Source organism: Vulpes lagopus, chromosome 22, assembly GCF_018345385.1.
Source record: "Vulpes lagopus strain Blue_001 chromosome 22, ASM1834538v1, whole genome shotgun sequence".
Lineage (NCBI taxonomy): Eukaryota > Metazoa > Chordata > Mammalia > Carnivora > Canidae > Vulpes > Vulpes lagopus.
The window spans coordinates 30,886,168-30,905,094 of NC_054845.1; the positions used below are offsets into that span (position 1 = coordinate 30,886,168).

Genomic DNA, 18,927 nt, shown 5'->3' on the forward strand with positions numbered 1-18,927 from the left:
CAAATGCCATCCGTCTACTTGGCAAGGTTGTCTGCAGCTTAGTTAAGAAATAGAGTCTAAGGAGCCCTGCGCGGGGCCATGCAGACCCCGTGCCGCCCAGGCCAGCAGTCTGCACGGCTGGGTCATGGGAGGGAGGGGGCCGAGTCCACGGTGGGCGTCAGCGTCTGTTACCTCGGTGCGCGGAGGATGGCGCAGGATGCTTCTCCGTGGCCGGCTCCGTAGCGGCCACCCCTGCCGGGCACCTGCGTCTGCCTGCCCCTTTCTGGGTTTGTCTCTCATCCCCACAACAACAAAGAGACATCCCCAGCACGTCCCTTGAACAGATGAGCAGACCAAGGCCGAGGGAATTTCACTTGTCCAAGATCCCAGTTTAGGTGGGAAGAAGGAGGAGTTAGCTCAGCGCTAGCAGAACCAGAACAGAGATGCATCCAATTCCCTTTCCTAGAAATTTCAGCCGCAGTGGGTTTAAGATATCCAACCACGAGCATCACTGTGCTGGAAGGTGCCCTGTAATAATACGTCAACATGTTAAACTACTAAAAGGCATTGAAGCAAGTGCATGAACACTAAAGCACATTTTTTTCCCACTTGGTGAAGAAAGAGCAGTATTTCCCTCAGAAAGTAAATAGTTTGAAGAAAACTCTATGACACTTGAAAAGAAACAAGATGGTATCTCTAGAAACTATTACAATCAGTCACTTTGTCACCTGAACGAGAACCCCCAGGCCACCAGAGGAGAGTCACAGCAAACCTTAGAGCATCGTTTTTTTTTTAAGATTTTTTTTATTTATTAATGAGAGACAGAGAGAGAGAGAGAGAGAGGCAGAAACACAGGCAGAGGGAGAAGCAGGCTCCATGCAGGGAGCCCAACGTGGGACTCGATCCTGGGTCCCCAGGTTCTCGCCCTGGGCTGAAGGCGGCGTTAACCGCTGCGCCACTGGGGCTGTCCTAGAGCATCTTTTAATGAGCCGAGTTTTCTCGATAATTCCTGACCTCCCGATTCCACGCCCCCATCCCCCTGGGCGCTGCGTCCAGCATCCAGCAGGGTGAGTCCACGCAGAGTAGGTGCGCGCTCGGCCCGGCCCGGCTGCCTCCTCTCCCTCACGGCGCTGGGCCCTTCCGGAAGGCCTGCCCTCAGGCCCGGGCCACTCTGTTCCCAGGCTTCGGCGAGGCTCTGAGGCACACGATGCTCCCTCTGCCTTTCTGTTCAATTTGATCGTGAGCACACTGGGTGGAGCCGGTAGTCTCGGGCTCAAGATAAATGTTTACTGGAACCGATGAGTTAGTATGAAGGCAACACGGATGGGGAGGCCGGTGAGCCGGGCACCACGCGGCAGAAACTCAAGGGCTCTGCAGCCTCTTCAGCAGCAGCTTTTGGGGTGACCCACGGCAGGCATAGCAGCACCTCCGGCTGACTCCGCATCGTTGTGCAATCTCCTCAGTGGTTTGACAGGGGAAGTTAATGGTTCTATTATAGGCAGTTGATTTCCTTAAGCAGCAGGAAACGCAGCTCTCTGGTCATACTTCCTACAGTGTTTGCTCGGTAGGGGAACGGAGCACCCCGATGGACACCTCCACATTCGGGCTCTGCTGACAAGCTCTGACCGTGGATTCCACCGAGGCTGGTCAGGAGCCTCTGTGCTGCCCGGAGCCCAGCTCCACAGTTTGCTGCTCTGGACAAACCAGGCCGATGGCATCAAAGCACACTTCCGCTTTAGTGGCTGCGGAGCCGTCGGCTGGGACGCTTACCCAGCCTGGAGACCGCATCCAGTCCCTCGCCACTCGGGAAAATGTCCCTCTGCCTCACCCTCTCCGGCTTGAGTAAAGTCGGTTGTCCTTCATGTGTGCTGAGAATTGCCCAGTTTTAATCAGTTTCTTGAGAAAGTTTGCTGTTCATCAAAACGTTCACTGCATTTTTACAAAGAAATCAATCCAAGAACTCATATCATCGCCCCACAGCAAATGTAAGGCGAGATGTGATACTAGGCCCCTGTGATCATGGAGATAAATTATAACACTCTGTAATTTTGTTTTTATTTATAAGATACCCATTCTGGAGGTTTACTTGTAGTTAATAATGCATTTGGGAGATTTATCATTTTGTAGGGAGTGAAGGGAAGTGTGTGAGGACAACTGTGAAGTGGTGACCCGGGTCTGGGAGCGGCCGTGCCCTGGGGTCCTGGGCAAACCTGCTTGCTCTGCCTGCCGTCCGGGTGCCACAGTCCTGTGACCGTGCACACCGTCGTGCACTGGCGACGTGGGCCCAGCGGGAAGACACAGCCAGACGGATAGTTTCCGCTCCTCTTCACATGGCAAACATCAGTGTAGCCTTGTTAAGTGAAGTAGCTTCTCCATCTACATTCCTGTACTTCTCTGCTGCCCTCCATCATCACCCTTGCTGCCGCCAAGACAGGACATTCCTCCAGAAGCACTTGATTCCCCCGGGAGAGCCCCGCAGAGCTACCCGTGCGGTGGGAGTGCCACGTGGCTCGGCGTGGGAGTGCCTACCTCCCTCTGGCTCCATAGAGTCCGGGGACGGGTTGCCAGAGATAAAGACTCTCCTTACAGTAAATGAACGACGCCGAACAGGTCAGCATCACAGCCACCACCACCCAGCTGCTGTGTGGCCGGTCGTAGGAGATACTCCATCGCTTTGACCCATGCAGTTCTCTTACTCGTGTGTTTATGTCTCACTTAACCCCCTGACACAGCAACATTATGGAGTAGTATTAAGAAAAGCTTAGTGAGAAGCAAATTTTTACGTGGACCACCACTGGCAAGGAGACATGAATGCACTCTGGATGGTGACCCTCATCCAGATAAGGAAGAAGAGGGAAGAGCCAAAGCTGATAACCACGCAGACGTCATTACGGGATGATCTCACAGAGGAGCACATGAGTCCCCCAGGAGGATGAAACACTTTGCCTTGCCTGCATTTACAGCCTCAGCACAGTGACATTGTGAGCTGGCTAGTCCTTCACGGTTGGGGCTGCCCTGTGCCCTGGACACTGCTTGGCGGCTGCTCTGGCCTCCTCCTACTAGAGGCTGGTAGCACCCTCCTCCCCGAGTGGTGACACCACCCAGAATGACCTCCAGACCTTACGAGGGCCCCCGGGAGAGAGAGGAGGCGAGATCCCCCCACCCAGCACCACTGGCTGACACACGGGAGTTATCGAATGTGAGGATCTGAGCGCCCCCAAATCAGAACCCCCAGGGCAGGGCTCCTTGTTCGCTGCGCACCTATGGTCCGTGCGGAACGCTGCCGGGGAGCTGTCGCTGAGCACACAGGTGATGGATGGAACAGAGAACGGGGCCAGATCCCACCTCCTGCATGCTCCTGCTGCACCTAGTTCCGCGCCAACCAACGGAGAGCACAGCGGGTCGGCCTGGCCCCGCCAGCCCTGCCTGGCTCCGTTACCGCTGGAGTCAGATCTGAGCCGTGGGTCCGCCAAGGCATCACTTAGAAACTGACTTAGGCCAGTGGGGGCAGCTGATGGAAGTGCTGGTCTAGCTGCTCCTGACTCCGTTTCCTCTGGAGCAGGGTCCTGCCCTGAATGCCAGTGTGCCGAATCGTGTCTGATTTTGCTGCTCCTTGGGCGGGAGGAGTCACGCCCGCTCTCCTCCTCCCTCACGTCTGCCAGGGTGGACCAGCATCAGCTTCCTCCTCTGGCCTCTGCGGTCTGTGCGACGCGCCACCCTCATCCCCAGTGCACCAGGTTCAGGCCAGATTTCTCTCCTGAAGCTCCTGACATCCGGGTACCCTCATTTCTCCTCCCAAGTCAGTCGGGGAGTAGGAACAGCCCAAGCACCATGTTGACTCTGGGTCAGCAGGATGTTTCCAACCCCTGGAAAAGTTCTAGAGATCCTGCATCTCTCACAGCTTAGCTCTTTCCAGATGTTCAAAATGATTTCCAACCAAAACCCACTGTACCCTGGGGTCTCATTCATGTCAGAACCCAGCAGTGTTTCCCCTTCGTGCACCTGAACAGCAGGTGTAAGCTTAAATTAAGCTTACAGGTGGCATGTTATTTTACTTCATGTTATTATTTGAGAAGCACAGACATATTTGTAGATATTTTTCCATGACCACAAATAAGCTTCCTGAAGAATGTGGATTTTCTGTGGTTTGCATTTTACCTCTGTTGCAGCGGTTCACCTACTCTGAACTTGCAGAGCCCCTGGTGACGGAGGTGAAGCCCCGCAATTCCTGGAACTTTGGCCATGTCCTAAAGCTGTGGGGTTTTTCCATAAGCTCACCCAGTGATATGTGCCAAGTACTGCCCTGGGCATTGAGGGAACACAGGTCTCCCCAGAATGAAAAAGGTCAGAGTCTGGCGAATACCACTCCCCCAAAGAAATGCTTCCATGGATGTAGGCATGAGGCCAGGATGTGGGAGGGGACATTTCCTGGGCCTGAGAGTCAGAAGGGATATAAGGAAGACCTCCCATATCAGACACAAAATGGAAATAAAGGGAAGGAGTCCAGGGCATGAGAGAGGCCCCCCACGTGGGGGCCTGCAGTGATGTCTGTGGGGGCATCCGTATGGCAGTTGTGTGTGAGTGGTCCAGAGGAGTGACGGGCTCGAGAGGATGGGGACAAACGAGGCCAGCAACAGCCTAGAAGAGGAACCACCAGGCACTCAGGACTCAAGATTGCATGAGTGGAGCAGGGGGGAGCAGACCGGACACCATTCATAGACATCATCAACTGAGCTTGGACTGGACAGGTTTGGGGTCTGGGAGGATGGTTGTCCTATCTGGAAGTGAAGCCCAAGGGATGATCCAGGGGAGGGGGGTGGGGACAGGCCAGGTGAGGGAGACGGGGTTGGTCCAGGTGAGGGAGGTGGGGATGGTTCAGGTGAGAGAGGAGAGAGGTGGGGATGGTCCAGGTGAGGGAGATGGGGATGGTACAAAGGATGGAGGTGGGGATGATACCTGTACCCCGAGGTCTGCCCCTGACCACCTGTTGCAGAAGCTTCTCCTTTAAAGAGATGACTAGAAAGTGGGGGGATGACCAGCCAAGTCAGGCAAGCACCTGCAGAAGCAGGTTCAGCTGAGACCTCTGTCCCTACCTGAACGTAGAGCAGATGTCAGTCATATGGGACAGTTACTGTGGGGTGGCAGGGCTCTGAACACAAAGGCAAAGTGGGAGCCCCTGCTGTAGGGCCAGGCCAGAGCCAGTGGGGGTGGGGGCTTCCTGGACACAGCAGACTTCTGTGGGTTTCTCTGGCAGCAGCCCCACAGCAGCCCATGGTGCATGCAGTGGACACCCCACCTGATGCGCATGGAGTCCCATAAAGACCCTCCTGCGGATCCCTACAGATCTAGGGGACTTGACAGGGTCCATGAAGGTGGGCTTAAGAGGCAGGTGCTTAGTAGGGAAGGAGGTAAAGTCCAGCGGAGCAAGGGGTCTGATGGCTTTTGAAGTCTAGTGAGAAGGAAGGTGGGAGCCAAGAGCGGGAGAAGGGGCAGGTGAGTGCAAGAGAGAGCAGGTGGCAGGAGTGAGTGTCTCAGCAGCAATGAGAAGCAAGCACCGAGCAAGGCAAGGTGCACAGGGTGAGCAAATCACGGGGCGATTCGCTGAAATCCGCGGAGACAAAGTCTTCTTAAGCCAACCTGATTAGTGCACTAATCACTAATCACTTTGCACTTTAACAGCAAAGGCAGGATGGCTCAGGAGTGAGGGTGTTCCAGCCACCCCGGCAAAGGCAGAGACTCGGGCAGAGGTGCTGGGGGTTGGAAGACGGTGCACAGGACACAAGATGAGGGGGAGGCCCTGGGGAATGAAGGGTGCCCGGCGCGGCGGGTTGGCCAGTGAGCGCCACTGCTGCGGGCACGAGCAGCCTCTGCCCAGGAGGCCCACACACGTATTTAAAATGTTTGTGTCTGAGCTTGGGAACTGTACACACCTCTGACTCTCCTAGAAAAATGCCTTGAATATGGTCCATGTGCACCAACTTCCCTTGAGAGGTTGAGGTCAACGTTAGGGGGAAAAATCTTTAAAGTAAAAAAGGTGACATCATCTGTTCCTGTCATGCAGACAGAGTTCAAAGCCTACGCTTCCGATAACTGCCCTCACCCCTCTGTTTTCCACCTTCTGGAATCTCTTTTGATGCATTTGAAAAAAAAAAAAAATGTGTCCATGGCATAACTTTCCAGGTGAAACTTCTTTGCTTTCAAACTCAGGTCATCCTGACACACGACAACCTCATTTGATCACTTGCCGATTTTTATTTGGAATGACATGAGGTTTCATTTACTAGGAAAACCCATTCACACAGATGACACAGTAACTGGGGGAGATTGCAGGACGTGGGAAAGTGCACTGACAGCCTCACGAGCAGAGGACCGGAGATGACGCGTTCCCACGTGCAGCGGCCCACGCTGATTCTGCAGCTTCTGAAACCCACCGGGGAGGCTCGCTCCTCCCGTCCTCCCAGACTATGCGAGCCGTCCCGGGAGATGTGCACAAATACGTGCAGCCGTGCACACAGCAGCCCTTGCACACCTGCGGACTGCATGGGTGCCTTTGCACTGGGTCGTGTGGTGGAGTCCGTTTCAGAAGCACTTGTGTGAGTTCTTCCGTTCCAGATAAAGAGAAATCATTAGCTGTAACGGAAAACACGTTTCTGTCAAACCGGAGTCGTTCATCCTCGCTGGAAAAATAACACCCTGAGACCGGCAATTATGTCTCACGGATTTGGGGGCGTGGCTTTTAAAGAGACATTTAATAGGACCTCAAGTCCAGGTGCGTTGGTTTTCCCCTGGTGGGTTGCCTGCGGCCGGGAGCGAGTGCAGGGCGGGAGGCGGCAGGGCACTGGCCCGGGGCGCAAGGTGAGGGAGGGCTGCGTGGTGCGGGCTGGGAGACCCAGTGTCCCTTCTCGACCGCCGTCTATACCTCAGACCCCGTAAGCGTCCTTGGAGGGAGCACCTTCTACGCTTTTCCGTTAGAAAAATACCTACTCATCATAAGCACGTCTGGAACACACAGATAACGGCCACCCTGTTGTCCCTCGATGATGACCTGGCGAACAGTTTTCTATGCGTCTGACCTTTTCTTCATACACAGGTTTTCTGTATAGACACATCCCACGGTCACCCGGATGTAGCTTAGGTTGTCCCGCACTTTTCCGCGGCGCTGCTCCCCTGCGGGAAGTGGTGTCCTGGCTCCTGTGCCTCTGCTGAGCCACAGGCCGCTCCGACCGCTCGCTGCTGCTGCCTGTGGGGGGAGGAGGGCTCAGCAATCCCCCTGCTGCCCGCAGGTCGGTGTGGACACCATCTGAGCACAGACCCCCCGCAGTGTGCCTCACCTCCTAGGCCTCTGGTTCTGACAAGGCTCGCAGGGCAGTGGGAGGGAAGGGCGGGCCAGGTCCCCGGGGGTGGGGGGGAGGATGCTCCTGCTGACCGGCGGTGACTTTCTTACAGCTGTCTCCTATGCCAACTACAAGAAAACGCCGCCGCCCGTGCCCCCGCGCACCACCTCCAAACCCCTGATCTCAGTGACCGCTCAGAGCAGCACCGAGTCCACACAGGACGCCTACCAGGACAGCCGTGCCCAGCGGGCATCCCCGTGGCCTCAGGACAGCCGCGGCCTCTACAACTCCACGGACAGCCTGGACAGCAACAAGGCCATGAGCCTCGCCCTGGAGACGGCCGCGGCCCAGCGCCTCGCCTCCGACAGCCAGAGCACCTCGGCGCGGACCAGCGACAAGGCCGTCCTGGCTTCCAAGGCCGAGGATTTCCTCAAGAGCCGGCGCTCCTCCATCGGGATCCAGGTAGCCTCTCTGCCCCGCGCTGCCCGCTGCGCTGCTCCACTGGTAGCACAGACAAGACCCCGTGGGCCGCGGCCCTGGGCCCTGAGCCCCAGGCCCCCGCGGTGCAGGGGTGGGGCTCCGCTGCCTTGTCAGCCTGCAGGTCCGCAGCCGGGGGATCCCAGGGATCTCAGGTCCCTCTCACTCACCCCTGCCCCTGCCACCCATGGCCCCACCCCTGGGGCACGTTCTAGGGGTCACCTGCTGCTTACACAGTGTGGAGACAGCCTGTTTTGACCCTTTGGAGAGATGGGATTTTTTTCTAAAACCTAGTTTTTGGAAACCCTCTCAGCATGGCACCCAACAGCTGAGTGGGGGAAAGGGCATTGGGAATCCAGCAGTAAAAGTTAAAAAGGCCTCTTTGGTGCAAAACTGAGGCATGCTCACAGCTGGCCCGGGGTGGCCGGAAGGCACTTCGCCGGCCACAGAGTGCTCTGGGTGTTCAGTGGTGGAGGCAGGGCCGGGCCCGTGGCTTCAGACCAGCGAGGGCTGACCACCGCCCCCCCGCCCCCGCCCCAGACTGCTCTCCGAGGTGCCTGGGCGGGAGTCAGCTCCTCCCCGCACCCGGCACAGCCGACCCCAGGGCCCAGGAGCTGGGAGGCCCTGCAGAGGACACAGGGGCCTGGCCTGCATCCCAGCCCCAGGACCGCACGTGGGCGCCTCACGGTAGCTTGCCTTGGAGACGCTCCCCGAGAGATCCTCCTGGCACAGGGAGGCAGCGTCCTCCAGCATCCTGTGTGAGCTGGCCCTCCTGCTTCCCGTCACCCCTCCACTCAGCCTGTGTCCGGCCACGAGCTCTAAAATCACAAGGCTTCGTGGCCAGGGAGGCGGGTGAGCGGAGCTCTGCCCGAGAGCCTCGCGCTTGGCCCTGGCGTGAGGGGCTTGACGGCTGGGGCACCCTGGGGACCCGGGAGCGCAGGCGGGGGTGACTGCCCGCTTGCCTAGGTCCTCCGAACCAGGTCTCCACACTGTGGCTTCGTTGTTTTGTTTAGGATTCTGAATTCCCAGAGCATCAGCCATACCCAAGGTCAGATGTAAGTACCACCATATACTCCAAAGCCAAGTACGCATGAATTTTTATTTTATCTCCCTTTTTTGGATTATTCATACAACTGCTCTGTCCCTCTCTCTGTCCTGATTCTATATGCCAGGCACTGTGCTAGGTGCTCCCACAGTACTGCAGGGAACCCTCGCATCCCCGGGATGCGTAATCAGCCCTGTTTCGACGAGGACGAGGACAGGGCTCAGAATAGGCAAGCCACTTGCTGCAGCCCCCAGACTTGCAGGGGACCCTTAGAACTGGTCCCCGTACGTGGGACACCGGGGCTCCCAGAGGCTCATTCTGGCTCCAGGGTCACGTCTCCAGAGAAGATGTGCGAGATACACAAGTTAATTCCCGGTGCTCACGCACCCTCTGGCCTTCTCACCTGCCACCTGCCACCTTCACAGGCTTCCTCCTGGCTGCCCACGCCAGCCAGGGCTGAGGCCGGGAGTGTCCACTTCCAGTGTATCTGAAGAGCAGGCCCGTAGCACTAGGTCATCTGGCTGGTAGGGGGTGCCACCCCTCCTGCCTCCACTTCACCCTCCAAAGCCCCCACGGCCCTTTCTGCTTCTAGCAGCCACGCTTTTCCCCTGCAAGGATGTCCTTCCCCCCCTGCCCGCCACTCCCTGCAGTTCACACCTCGACCCCCCCAGAAGCCGTTCCTGGCGCTGCTCCCCAACCATGTGTCCCTGAAGACCCGGCTGCCCGTTCGCCTCTTCACAACCCAGCGCCTAGCAGAGTGCCTGGCACATAGCGAGTGCTCGGTACATGTCGGATAAGTGGGTGCACGGGAGACAATGGCTGAGTGGTCGTGAAAACCCATGTGCGTGCACGTGTGTGAAGGGTCCAGCTGTCTTTTGTGGCAGTGAGGAAAATGCACCATCTCACGTGAGCTTGTAATGTTGTCAGAGACACTCAGGATTAGGATGAACACAAGTCAAAGAAGTGAAATATGGTGGAGTTTAGGGGGCCAAGCCAAAGGAACAGAGCGAGGGGGCCAGTGCAGCCACAGGAGCGACACCTCCCCCCCCGCCGGGCCCCTCAAGGGCACCGTGGTACGGCTGGCCGCAGCCCTGGCTCACCAGCACGTGCTCCTTCTAGCCTTATCGTAACCCTATAGGGGCCAGTGGTTATCCAAGTTCTCGATGGAGGAACTGAGGCTCAGGGTTAGTGACTTGCCTACAAGGTCACAGCCATGTGTCGCCACCAGAACAGAAGCAGGGGGGAGGGAGGGAAGGTCAGCGCGGCGCCCACCCCAGGACCCGGCGGCGAGAAGCAACACGCCCCCAGTCTGTGTGTCCTGTCGCTTATAGGGACGGGCGGCTCGCATCCTACACACTCAGCCCCTCACTGGGGGGCGACCCTGCCCGGCCTGCTCTCCCAAGCCGCCACCGCCAGGAACACGGGAGCCCACACGGCGTGCAGGCAGCAGAGGGGCGAGGCGGCGTGTCCCGCCCGTTTCTGTGGGTCTGGGGGTGCAGCTGCAGGACCTCGTCACGGGCAGCCGCATTGCTTGTCCTCGTTCGTGGGGGCACCAGCCTCTTTCTGCTCCTCTTCCGTGCACACCTGTGGCCCGTGTTCCCCGCACGGTCTCTGCTGTCCTGTGTGTGTCTGTGTGTGTCAGGTCCCTTGGAAATGTCTCCCGATCCCAGACACGGCAGTTTGGCGTGGCACGCAGGCATTGCTCACGCCTCCTGCCTCTGCTGCCCGCCTTTGCAGTGGGAGCCTTCGCCACTCTCAAGTCGCCGGGTTGTGGGCATGACCGCAGCGCCCGATGCGGCCCCTCCCCGCCCGGCTCACGTGTCGGGCCGAGCCGGCGTGGGTTTGCCTCCTGGCGCGGATCCCGCTCCTCCGGCAGAGCTCTCGGCGTGGGTGAGCCTCCATCACCTGCTCCCGAAGGGCCGGTGCCCTGCGGCATCGCTGTCTCCACAGCGCGGCCGGCACATCACGTCCCACTCTTGGACTTCCAGCGGGTCCCCGAGGGAGACCTGGCCCATGGGCAGCTGAGCATGCATCTGCCCCGCTGCCGGCGAGCTCGGGAGGCAGAGCAGAAGCGACACGGACTCAGCGAAGACCGGCTGCCAGCGTTGCAGCCCGTCGGTGGTTGTGGCTCCCAGGCTGGGTGCCGCTCTTGGTCCCGGGGCAGCAGAGCCCAGGCCACAGCTGATCAGCTTTTCCTCCTGAGTCCTACCAGGCAGGGGACAGAGATCAGGGCACACAGGGGCTGCCTCCTATCCAGTTCCATCACGTGTGCCTGCACGCTCACACTCATGCACACACTCCTGTGCACTCATGCTTACAGGTCTGCACACACATGCATGCACACCTGGCACCCACATACGTGCACACCTGTGCTTTCACAGTGTGCACGCTCATACAGATGCATGCAAGCCACTCACATGTGCACACATGTGTACACAATCATACATGCACACATGCACATTCACATGTTCTCATACCCACACACATGTCCAACCGTGCTCACATGTGTACACGTGTGTGTACAACTGACAAGGGTGCCATTGCTCACACAACTACACACTCACACATGTGCTCACACACATGCACTTGTGTGCACACTCACATGTGTGCATGCATACACTCACCTATGTGTCTGCTCATGCACACTCAGTCATCCACATGCATACATCTGCATGCTCACACGTGAATACACATACAGACACATGTGCACACATTAATGTGTACACATGCATATACACACTGCCCTGGTGCATGCAGTCACAGATGTGCACTCACATGTTTACTCATATGTGCACACACGTGCAAGTCACATGTGCATGCATGGATGTGCGCCTCTGTGTGCCTGCTCATGCACATCCAGTCATCCACACGCGTCACAGTCACACATGTGAACACACATGCAGTCACACACGTATGCACACTCACACATTTACTCATACACGTGCTCATGCGCACAGTCACACACACAGCAGCCACACCAAGCTCCGTGTTTCTTAAACAGACCATGTTTAGAAACGTCCCCCTTCCCGCCGGTGGTCACGGCGAGTGGCTCAGCCTGCAGTCCTCCGACAGCCTCACAGGGGAGCTGGTGCGGGGCTCCCGGCTCCGCAGCCCCTGGAATCCCTTCTGCGGCGCTGCCCTCCGCTCACGGCAGTGACTGCGCAGCCGTCTGTGCCCGTTCCTCGGGGGCCCCGCAGACGCAGCACTTGCTTCATAAAGAGCCTACTTAGCATAAGTGATTCTCTTAGTACATCTTCCTTCTCAATGCCTAGAACGTGGCGGGTCTTGTAAAAATGAATATATGCCTGCATTTCTCAGAAGCTTTAAGATCCCTTGACTTTTCATCCAGAATGTCCTCTTGGGAAGAGATTCCTGTCCGCTGTGCAAAGCAGAAATTCCTTGTCTTTGTCCTGAGTTTGCTTTTTCTTCTATTTTTTTAATAAATTAATTTTTTATTGGTGTTCAATTTACCAACCTACAGAATAACACCCAGTGCTCATCCCGTCAAGTGCCCCCCTCAGTGCCCGTCACCCACTCACCCCCACCCCCCGCCCTCCTCCCCTTCCATCACCCCTAGTTCGTTTCCCAGAGTTAGGAGTCTTTATGTTCTGTCTCCCTTTCTGATATTTCCCACACATTTTAATAGGGTCTCTACTCCCAGAATTTTTGGAATTGTTAAGTATTTAGCTCATTCAGGCCATATATGATTTTATCATCCTGCGCAGCCTTTACCTCCTGAAAACAGAGATAATGTCATTTATTTTTTGCTTAGAGAATTTTCATATGGCAACCCCGGTAACTCTGAAATCCCTCACATTCGGTATCCATGTAATTATGCACCTGACAGTGTGAACAGTTGAGGCGACAGGACAGAGCATTCGACCTTGCTGTGGACAAGCGTATATGAGTCCAGCTTCCTGCAGAGTTTAACGTCAAATCAAGTGTCCGACATCCCTTCATTTTTGAGATTAGGAAGAAAAGACTCAACAAAATTTTAGAGACTCCCTGAGAGTTGCGTGGCCAGCTTGTAGCAGAATCTGGTTCCAAAGCTATGCCCTCCTCCTTCCCTGGGAACAAAACAGAATTCTAGAATTCTAGGCTGGGCAAAAGGAGCAAACGTCCTGTTTCTGATTGTGTGTTTTATTCACTTGTGTACTGTGTGTAGATGGCTGTGAATCCATGCGTGTTTCATGTGTGCATACGTGGCACCTGCCAGTGTACATTGGACCATCTGCATCTTCCGTGTCAAGCCCTTATAATCATCATCTTCGTAACCATGTGGTGTCCTGTGTCATGAGCAAACCCTAATTCACCCTCTGCTGGTGCTGTCCTGCTTCACTCCCTGCCATGTTTCACGTTATAAACACACTATGACGAACACCCCACACATTTGTCAGGATCTGAGGTCATTTCCTTAGACTAGAATCCTGAACGTGGAATATGACAAATATTCTGAACATTTCAATGATAAAAACCAGTGCTCTTTCCATTACAAAAATCTTTCTAAAAGTATACGTATGCACTGATCTCCCCTATTACACATATCTGTCAAATTCGACAACATATACCAAAATTGTAAAGCATAATAATACCTCTGACCCAGAAATCACATACACTCTGAGGATGTTCCCAACTGTGCATGCACACAGGCACAGACGTGTATCTGTAGCAGCAGCATTAATTGTGGCAGAAAGGTAGAAATAACCAAATTATCCCTCCATTGAAGACTGTTTTTTTTTAAGATGTTATGTATTTATTCATGAGAGACACAGAGAGAGGCAGAGACACAGGCAGAGGGAGAAGCAGGCTCCATGCAGGGAGCCTGATGGGGTACTCGATCCCGGGGCCCCAGGGTCACACCCTGAGCCAAAGGCAGATGTTCAACCTCTGAGCCACCCAGGCATCCGGAAAACTGGTTAAACCAGTTTATGTTCACAAAATGGAATAGCAAGCAGTTCAAACACAAGGCAGCTCTGCTCACTCTGACATGGCACATTTTAAATATGTTAATTTTTATTGTAATCCTTTTGTGTAAAATAGTAATAATCTTCGTGTCTAGGAGGGTGAAGCCTGTCAAAGCCATGACCCCCTATAGAGACAGCAGCAAGGTTAGGATCTTGATGCAAAAATGTCCCTCTGCCTGTGGTCACCCCGTGTCCTCTCCCAGATGTCAAACCACGAACACCAAGGAGGTGTGACCTCTGCACGTGTGCAGGATTAATCCAGTTGGAAAGGGGGCGTGCCCGGCCACGCTCCCGGGCTCAGTAAGTCACCAGCATCTTCACGCGGCTCTACTTATCCTGGCCAAACGGCTTCAGTACAGAGCACGGTGCATCAGATTCAGGTATAAATCCTCGTTCTGTCCCCAGTGGGCTGTGCACCCTTGGACAAGCTACTCACCTTCTCGGATTCCTCAGCTGTTTTGTGTGGCAGGAGATAACAGCAGGGGTATCGTGGACACTACATGCAGTAATGCTTATTAGGCTCTCAGCACAGTGCCTGGTGCATTATTTCTCTTTGCTGCATATTGAGTCCGGCCTCAGTGGCATGAGCTTGGCCACAGGGCAACCGCAAATTACAATCTCAGTCTCCCATAAGTCACAGAAGAGAGTATCCTATAATTATTTGTTGAATGGTTTGAATCATACCCTTGTGGCAATCATTAACATTTTTAAGAGAAGATGTGTTTTACAACTTAGTTATGATATTTCAGATTGGAGTCAAAGGCCCACTGATACAGTAGGTAATATTTTCCTGGGAAAAAAAGAAAGGGACATTGGAGTAGCCAGGACAATAGTCATGATTAATTAACCTTTGGTTTCACAGATTTTTGTGTGTGTGCTGAGAGTTTGCTTTTTTTTTTTTTTTAAGAAAATGACCTGTACCAGCATTCCCTCGTGTGTGGGCTCCACCCTCCTAAGGGTCCTAAAGCACTTGGTGGGTTTGGGAGACATTTTGGCAAATAGACCCATGAGACGGATTCCAATACGCAGTTTCTGTTCTGTTCGGGCAGGGCCTTGCTGGGCAGTCCCGTTCTCAGGTGTAAGACGCCTGTGTGTAGTACAGAGGAGAGATTGCCTCAGTGTTCCCAGTAAACGCTGGACTCCCTTTCTGTGTGTTTCTGTACGTGGGCTGCAGCCATCAGTATAATTCTACTAAAATGCTTATTTGTTGTGTTAGCTCTATCTGGCTCATGCTATATTTACTTCCTTCACTGTAGGGTGTGATAAGAGCTTTTAAGTCCTATAATAATGCAATCCAACAAAGACTATTTTTTGCATTAGCTGAACTAAGCAGTTTTATTTGCATACATTTAAGAGATCAGAGTGCAATGCCGAGTTCAAGTAGTTATGTAAATTTTGATGGAACACAGTAGCAATGTAATTACACCAATATGAATGCATTTCCCTCTTTTTGTGATTTTACTGGGTCAAGTGCATCTCTGGATTAATTAAATGCGTAATGAATTACAGCTAATGAACACACACACACACACACACACACACACAAATAGTCCCTTGCCCAGATCCCGTGTCTCAGTTCTAAAATAAGATGTTCTGTGTTGCATTAGGTGGAAACAGCCACAGATTCTGACACAGAGAGCCGAGGCTTGCGGGAATACCACTCTGTTGGCATCCAAGTGGAAGACGAGAAGCGGTAACTCAGCCCCTTCAAAATAGACAATGTTCCCAAGCAGGAGCGATCCGTTAGAACCTGATTGCAAATATCTAGATCATGCTGACCATCAATAATTCATGTCTTGTGGAAACAGGGTCATATATTTATACTTTTCAACTTATCGTACAATTATGAATTAACATCCACCTGCGTCTTGTTTTTGCAAGAAGCAGGGGAATAATTATTTCCAACATAATTTACCACTTATGAAAGCAGAGTTGCTGACAGCCCTGAAAGCCAAAGTTCTTCATCTAAAGGAGGAACAGATGGGCTTGAGGGTGAATCAGATGAGTCTCCTTACCTGATGATGTTAAAAGTGAAAGAAAGACAGAAAGAGAAGAAAGAAAATGAAAACCTTAGCTACAGCATGATTTCAAACCAAAACATACAGGGGTGCCTATTACAGTAATGTTATCTTTGTCACAAGGACAGGGTGACTATTTTATATTTAAAAGATATGTCTTGTAAATTTCATAAATAACTAATTTTAATGAGAGCACCGTTACATCTGCAACTTCAGTTAGCGTCTAGTTGGCAAAGCCCCGGGTGACATAGCTCATCGTGGAGGGTTTTAGGACCCAGCCAATAAAGATTTTGATTGCAGAGAAATTCAGACCAGAAACTAATGGCTTCCCAGGTTCCCTGTAGACCACTTAGGATGCAGACGGCTTCTGCATGGGGACCTGGGCTTGCCGGCCTCCGTCGCCATCACCAGCTTCTTCTCCCCTTGCTTGCCTCCAGCAAAAACACTAAGTGGCAGACTCATTAACCAGCTGCACACACAGCTGTTGCCAGAGGAGGGTTCAGTTGGTGAGAAGCCAAAATGTATAGTTCAGGTTCATTTGGATGCCCCCGCCCCCACCCCACACATGCAGTTCTCACCCAGCGGTATCCGGACTCCAATTATAAGCCTTTTCCTGCCCATCACTTCAGTAACTGTCTGTGCGGGAATGGGTGGCCTTCCAATACACGGGATGGAAATGTTTTTAAAACACCTGCTAAAGCTGGAATTTGGATTCCTTATTTTGCACAAGAGACTTAATGGGGATGATATGAAGTTATTCCAATAGGAGAAGAGACTCATGCCCTGAAATGTGTCACTGAAACTCAGTAGGGTACAGAAGCCATTTACATAAAAGGAGCAACACAGCCTTCCTATTACCTGGATGCAACACATGGAAGTTTTGTGAACTTGCAGCATATTTGTAAAGGGCAGTAGCTGTGCGAGGCAGGGGTTTCCTGGAGTACGTCACCCCTACGGCCTCCTGCGATGCGCTTGAGGTTAAGTGGGCGCTACTTAGGCCTTGAGACTTAGGTAGATGTCAGAGGTTAATCATTTGCAAAACCCAATGTTCTTTAATGGCCGAAACACCAAAATTGTAGTAAAAAGATGAAAAGTTTCCTCTTTCCCTTGAGTTGTTTGGGGCAGCGCAGGAGTATCGCGTGTGAGCTCGGGGAGGGTTTGCTGCACAAAGTCAGCTCAGAAAGTTCCATTCCTTTTCCGTCTCTCCTCCGCAGACACGGACGTTTCAAGCGTTCAAACAGCGTGACAGCCGCCGTGCAAGCAGACCTGGAGCTGGAGGGCTTCCCCGTGAGCACTGAGGACAAAGGGCTGCAGTTCGGTCCCTCCTTCCAGCGGCACTCGGAGCCCAGCACGCCCACCCAGTACGGGGCAGTAAGAACTGTTCGGACCCAGGGGCTCTTCAGTTACAGAGAAGACTACAGGACCCCCGTGGACACTGCCACCCTGCCCCCTGCAGACCCCTGGCTGGAGCCGTCCATGGAGACAGCAGAAACCGGCAGGATGTCCCCGTGCCGGAGGGATGGCTCGTGGTTTGTGAAGCTGCTGCACACAGAGACGAAGAGGATGGAAGGCTGGTGTAAGGACATGGAGCGAGAGGCAGAGGAGAATGACCTCTCAGAGGAAAGTAAGAGCACAGCCCCCCCTCGGCGTATGACACGGGTCCTGGGTCAGTAGAGCAAACGGGCAAATGGCAGTGTGAGTGGGGGAAGCCACCTCTGATTCTTGGGTTGATTAAAAAAACCTGCTTCCCACCACATCCCACTCAACTCCCAGAAAACAGATAAGTAAGTGAACAGAAAAGCAACTGCCAAAGCGTCCACAGGGATCCTTTGGGGGTTTATTAGCTCATGAGCCTGGCGGGCGCTGACTGTGGGCTCGGTGGGTCCTGTACCTCTCCCCACGTACCCATTCTCCTGAATTCTGGCAGTGACTTGACATGGAGTGTTTCCACGGGTTTCTAGAACCTTTACTGTCCCATGTGTACAAGGAATTGAGTTGGTTTTATTTTTTTAAAGATTGATTTATTGATTCGAGAGAGGGCATATGTGAGCTGGGGAGGAACAGAGGGAGAGGGAGAAGCAGACTCCACACTGAGCAGGGCGCCCACTAGGGGGCTCAATCCCAGGACCCTGGGATCACAACCTGAGCCCAAACCAAGAGTCGGACTTACCTGACGGACCCACCCAGGTGCCCCTGAGTTGGCTTTATGCCAGGGAGAGGTTGGAGATGAGCAGAGATTGCTCCGGCCCTCCCGGCCCTGTGCTGAGCAGGAATCCCTGTGACGCCCCAACCTGGGGCCCACAGGGCAGATCCGCTGTAGCCCGTCTGGCTCTGGGGGTCCCTGCCTCTCTGTGCGGAAAGGGACAACATCCCTCCCTCTCCACCTGCCTCCGTTGACCTGAGGAATCCTGTCTTGAGGATTGTCAGACTCCTTGGTGAATCGCTGTGTGTGATTTCTAAATAGATACCACCTGTCTTTGTATATCAACCAGGAATACAAGAGTAATTGCAACGTACTTAGAACTAACATTTTTTTTTTTACCAAAATGTGGTTTCACAGAGGCATTTCTGAATGTCTTGACCTGACAGATCTTGCTCCCTTTAAAGTATTTTTTCTTTTTTTCTGTGAATTCCTTTGTATATTTGCTAGGTTGCTATGAATTCTCCATTTCTTTTTTTTTTTTTTTTAAGATTTCATCTATTTATTCATGAGAGAACCAGAGAGAGGCAGAGACACAGGTAGAGGGAGAAGCAGGCTCCATGCAGGGAGCCCAATGCGGGACTTGATCCTGGGACCCCGGGGTCACGCCCTGAGCCAAAGGCAGACGCTCAACCACTGAGCCCCCAAGATGCCCCTAAATTCTCCATTTCAAGAGGATAGGTGACATCCTTGGGAATTGTGCCCTGACAGTATGTGTCGAGGTGGCTGCTGTGATAGAACAACGTGTCAGTCATCCTACAAATGGAAACACAGAGATGAGTTTACATGAGCTTGACATAGCTTGCGGAGTAAAAGGCTGCAGGATCCGTAAAGCTAGGAAACTAATTGGTGTGTTGCTCTCTAGCTGTTAGGACTTACGGTGCTAACCTATGAAGAGAGAGATTGCCTT

General features: G+C 53.6%; 1 protein-coding gene across 1 annotated transcript in view; it reads left to right on the plus strand.

Annotated features, from left to right (window-relative positions):
• DLGAP2 (DLG associated protein 2) overlaps window positions 1-18,927 on the plus strand; it is a 355,333-nt gene that overhangs the window by 318,879 nt on the left and 17,527 nt on the right. The window contains exons 8-11 of the mRNA XM_041737686.1: window positions 7,426-7,775; window positions 8,804-8,845; window positions 15,407-15,492; window positions 17,032-17,441. Coding sequence (XP_041593620.1) covers window positions 7,426-7,775; window positions 8,804-8,845; window positions 15,407-15,492; window positions 17,032-17,441 — 888 coding nt within the window. The remainder of the gene's footprint in view (window positions 1-7,425; window positions 7,776-8,803; window positions 8,846-15,406; window positions 15,493-17,031; window positions 17,442-18,927) is intronic.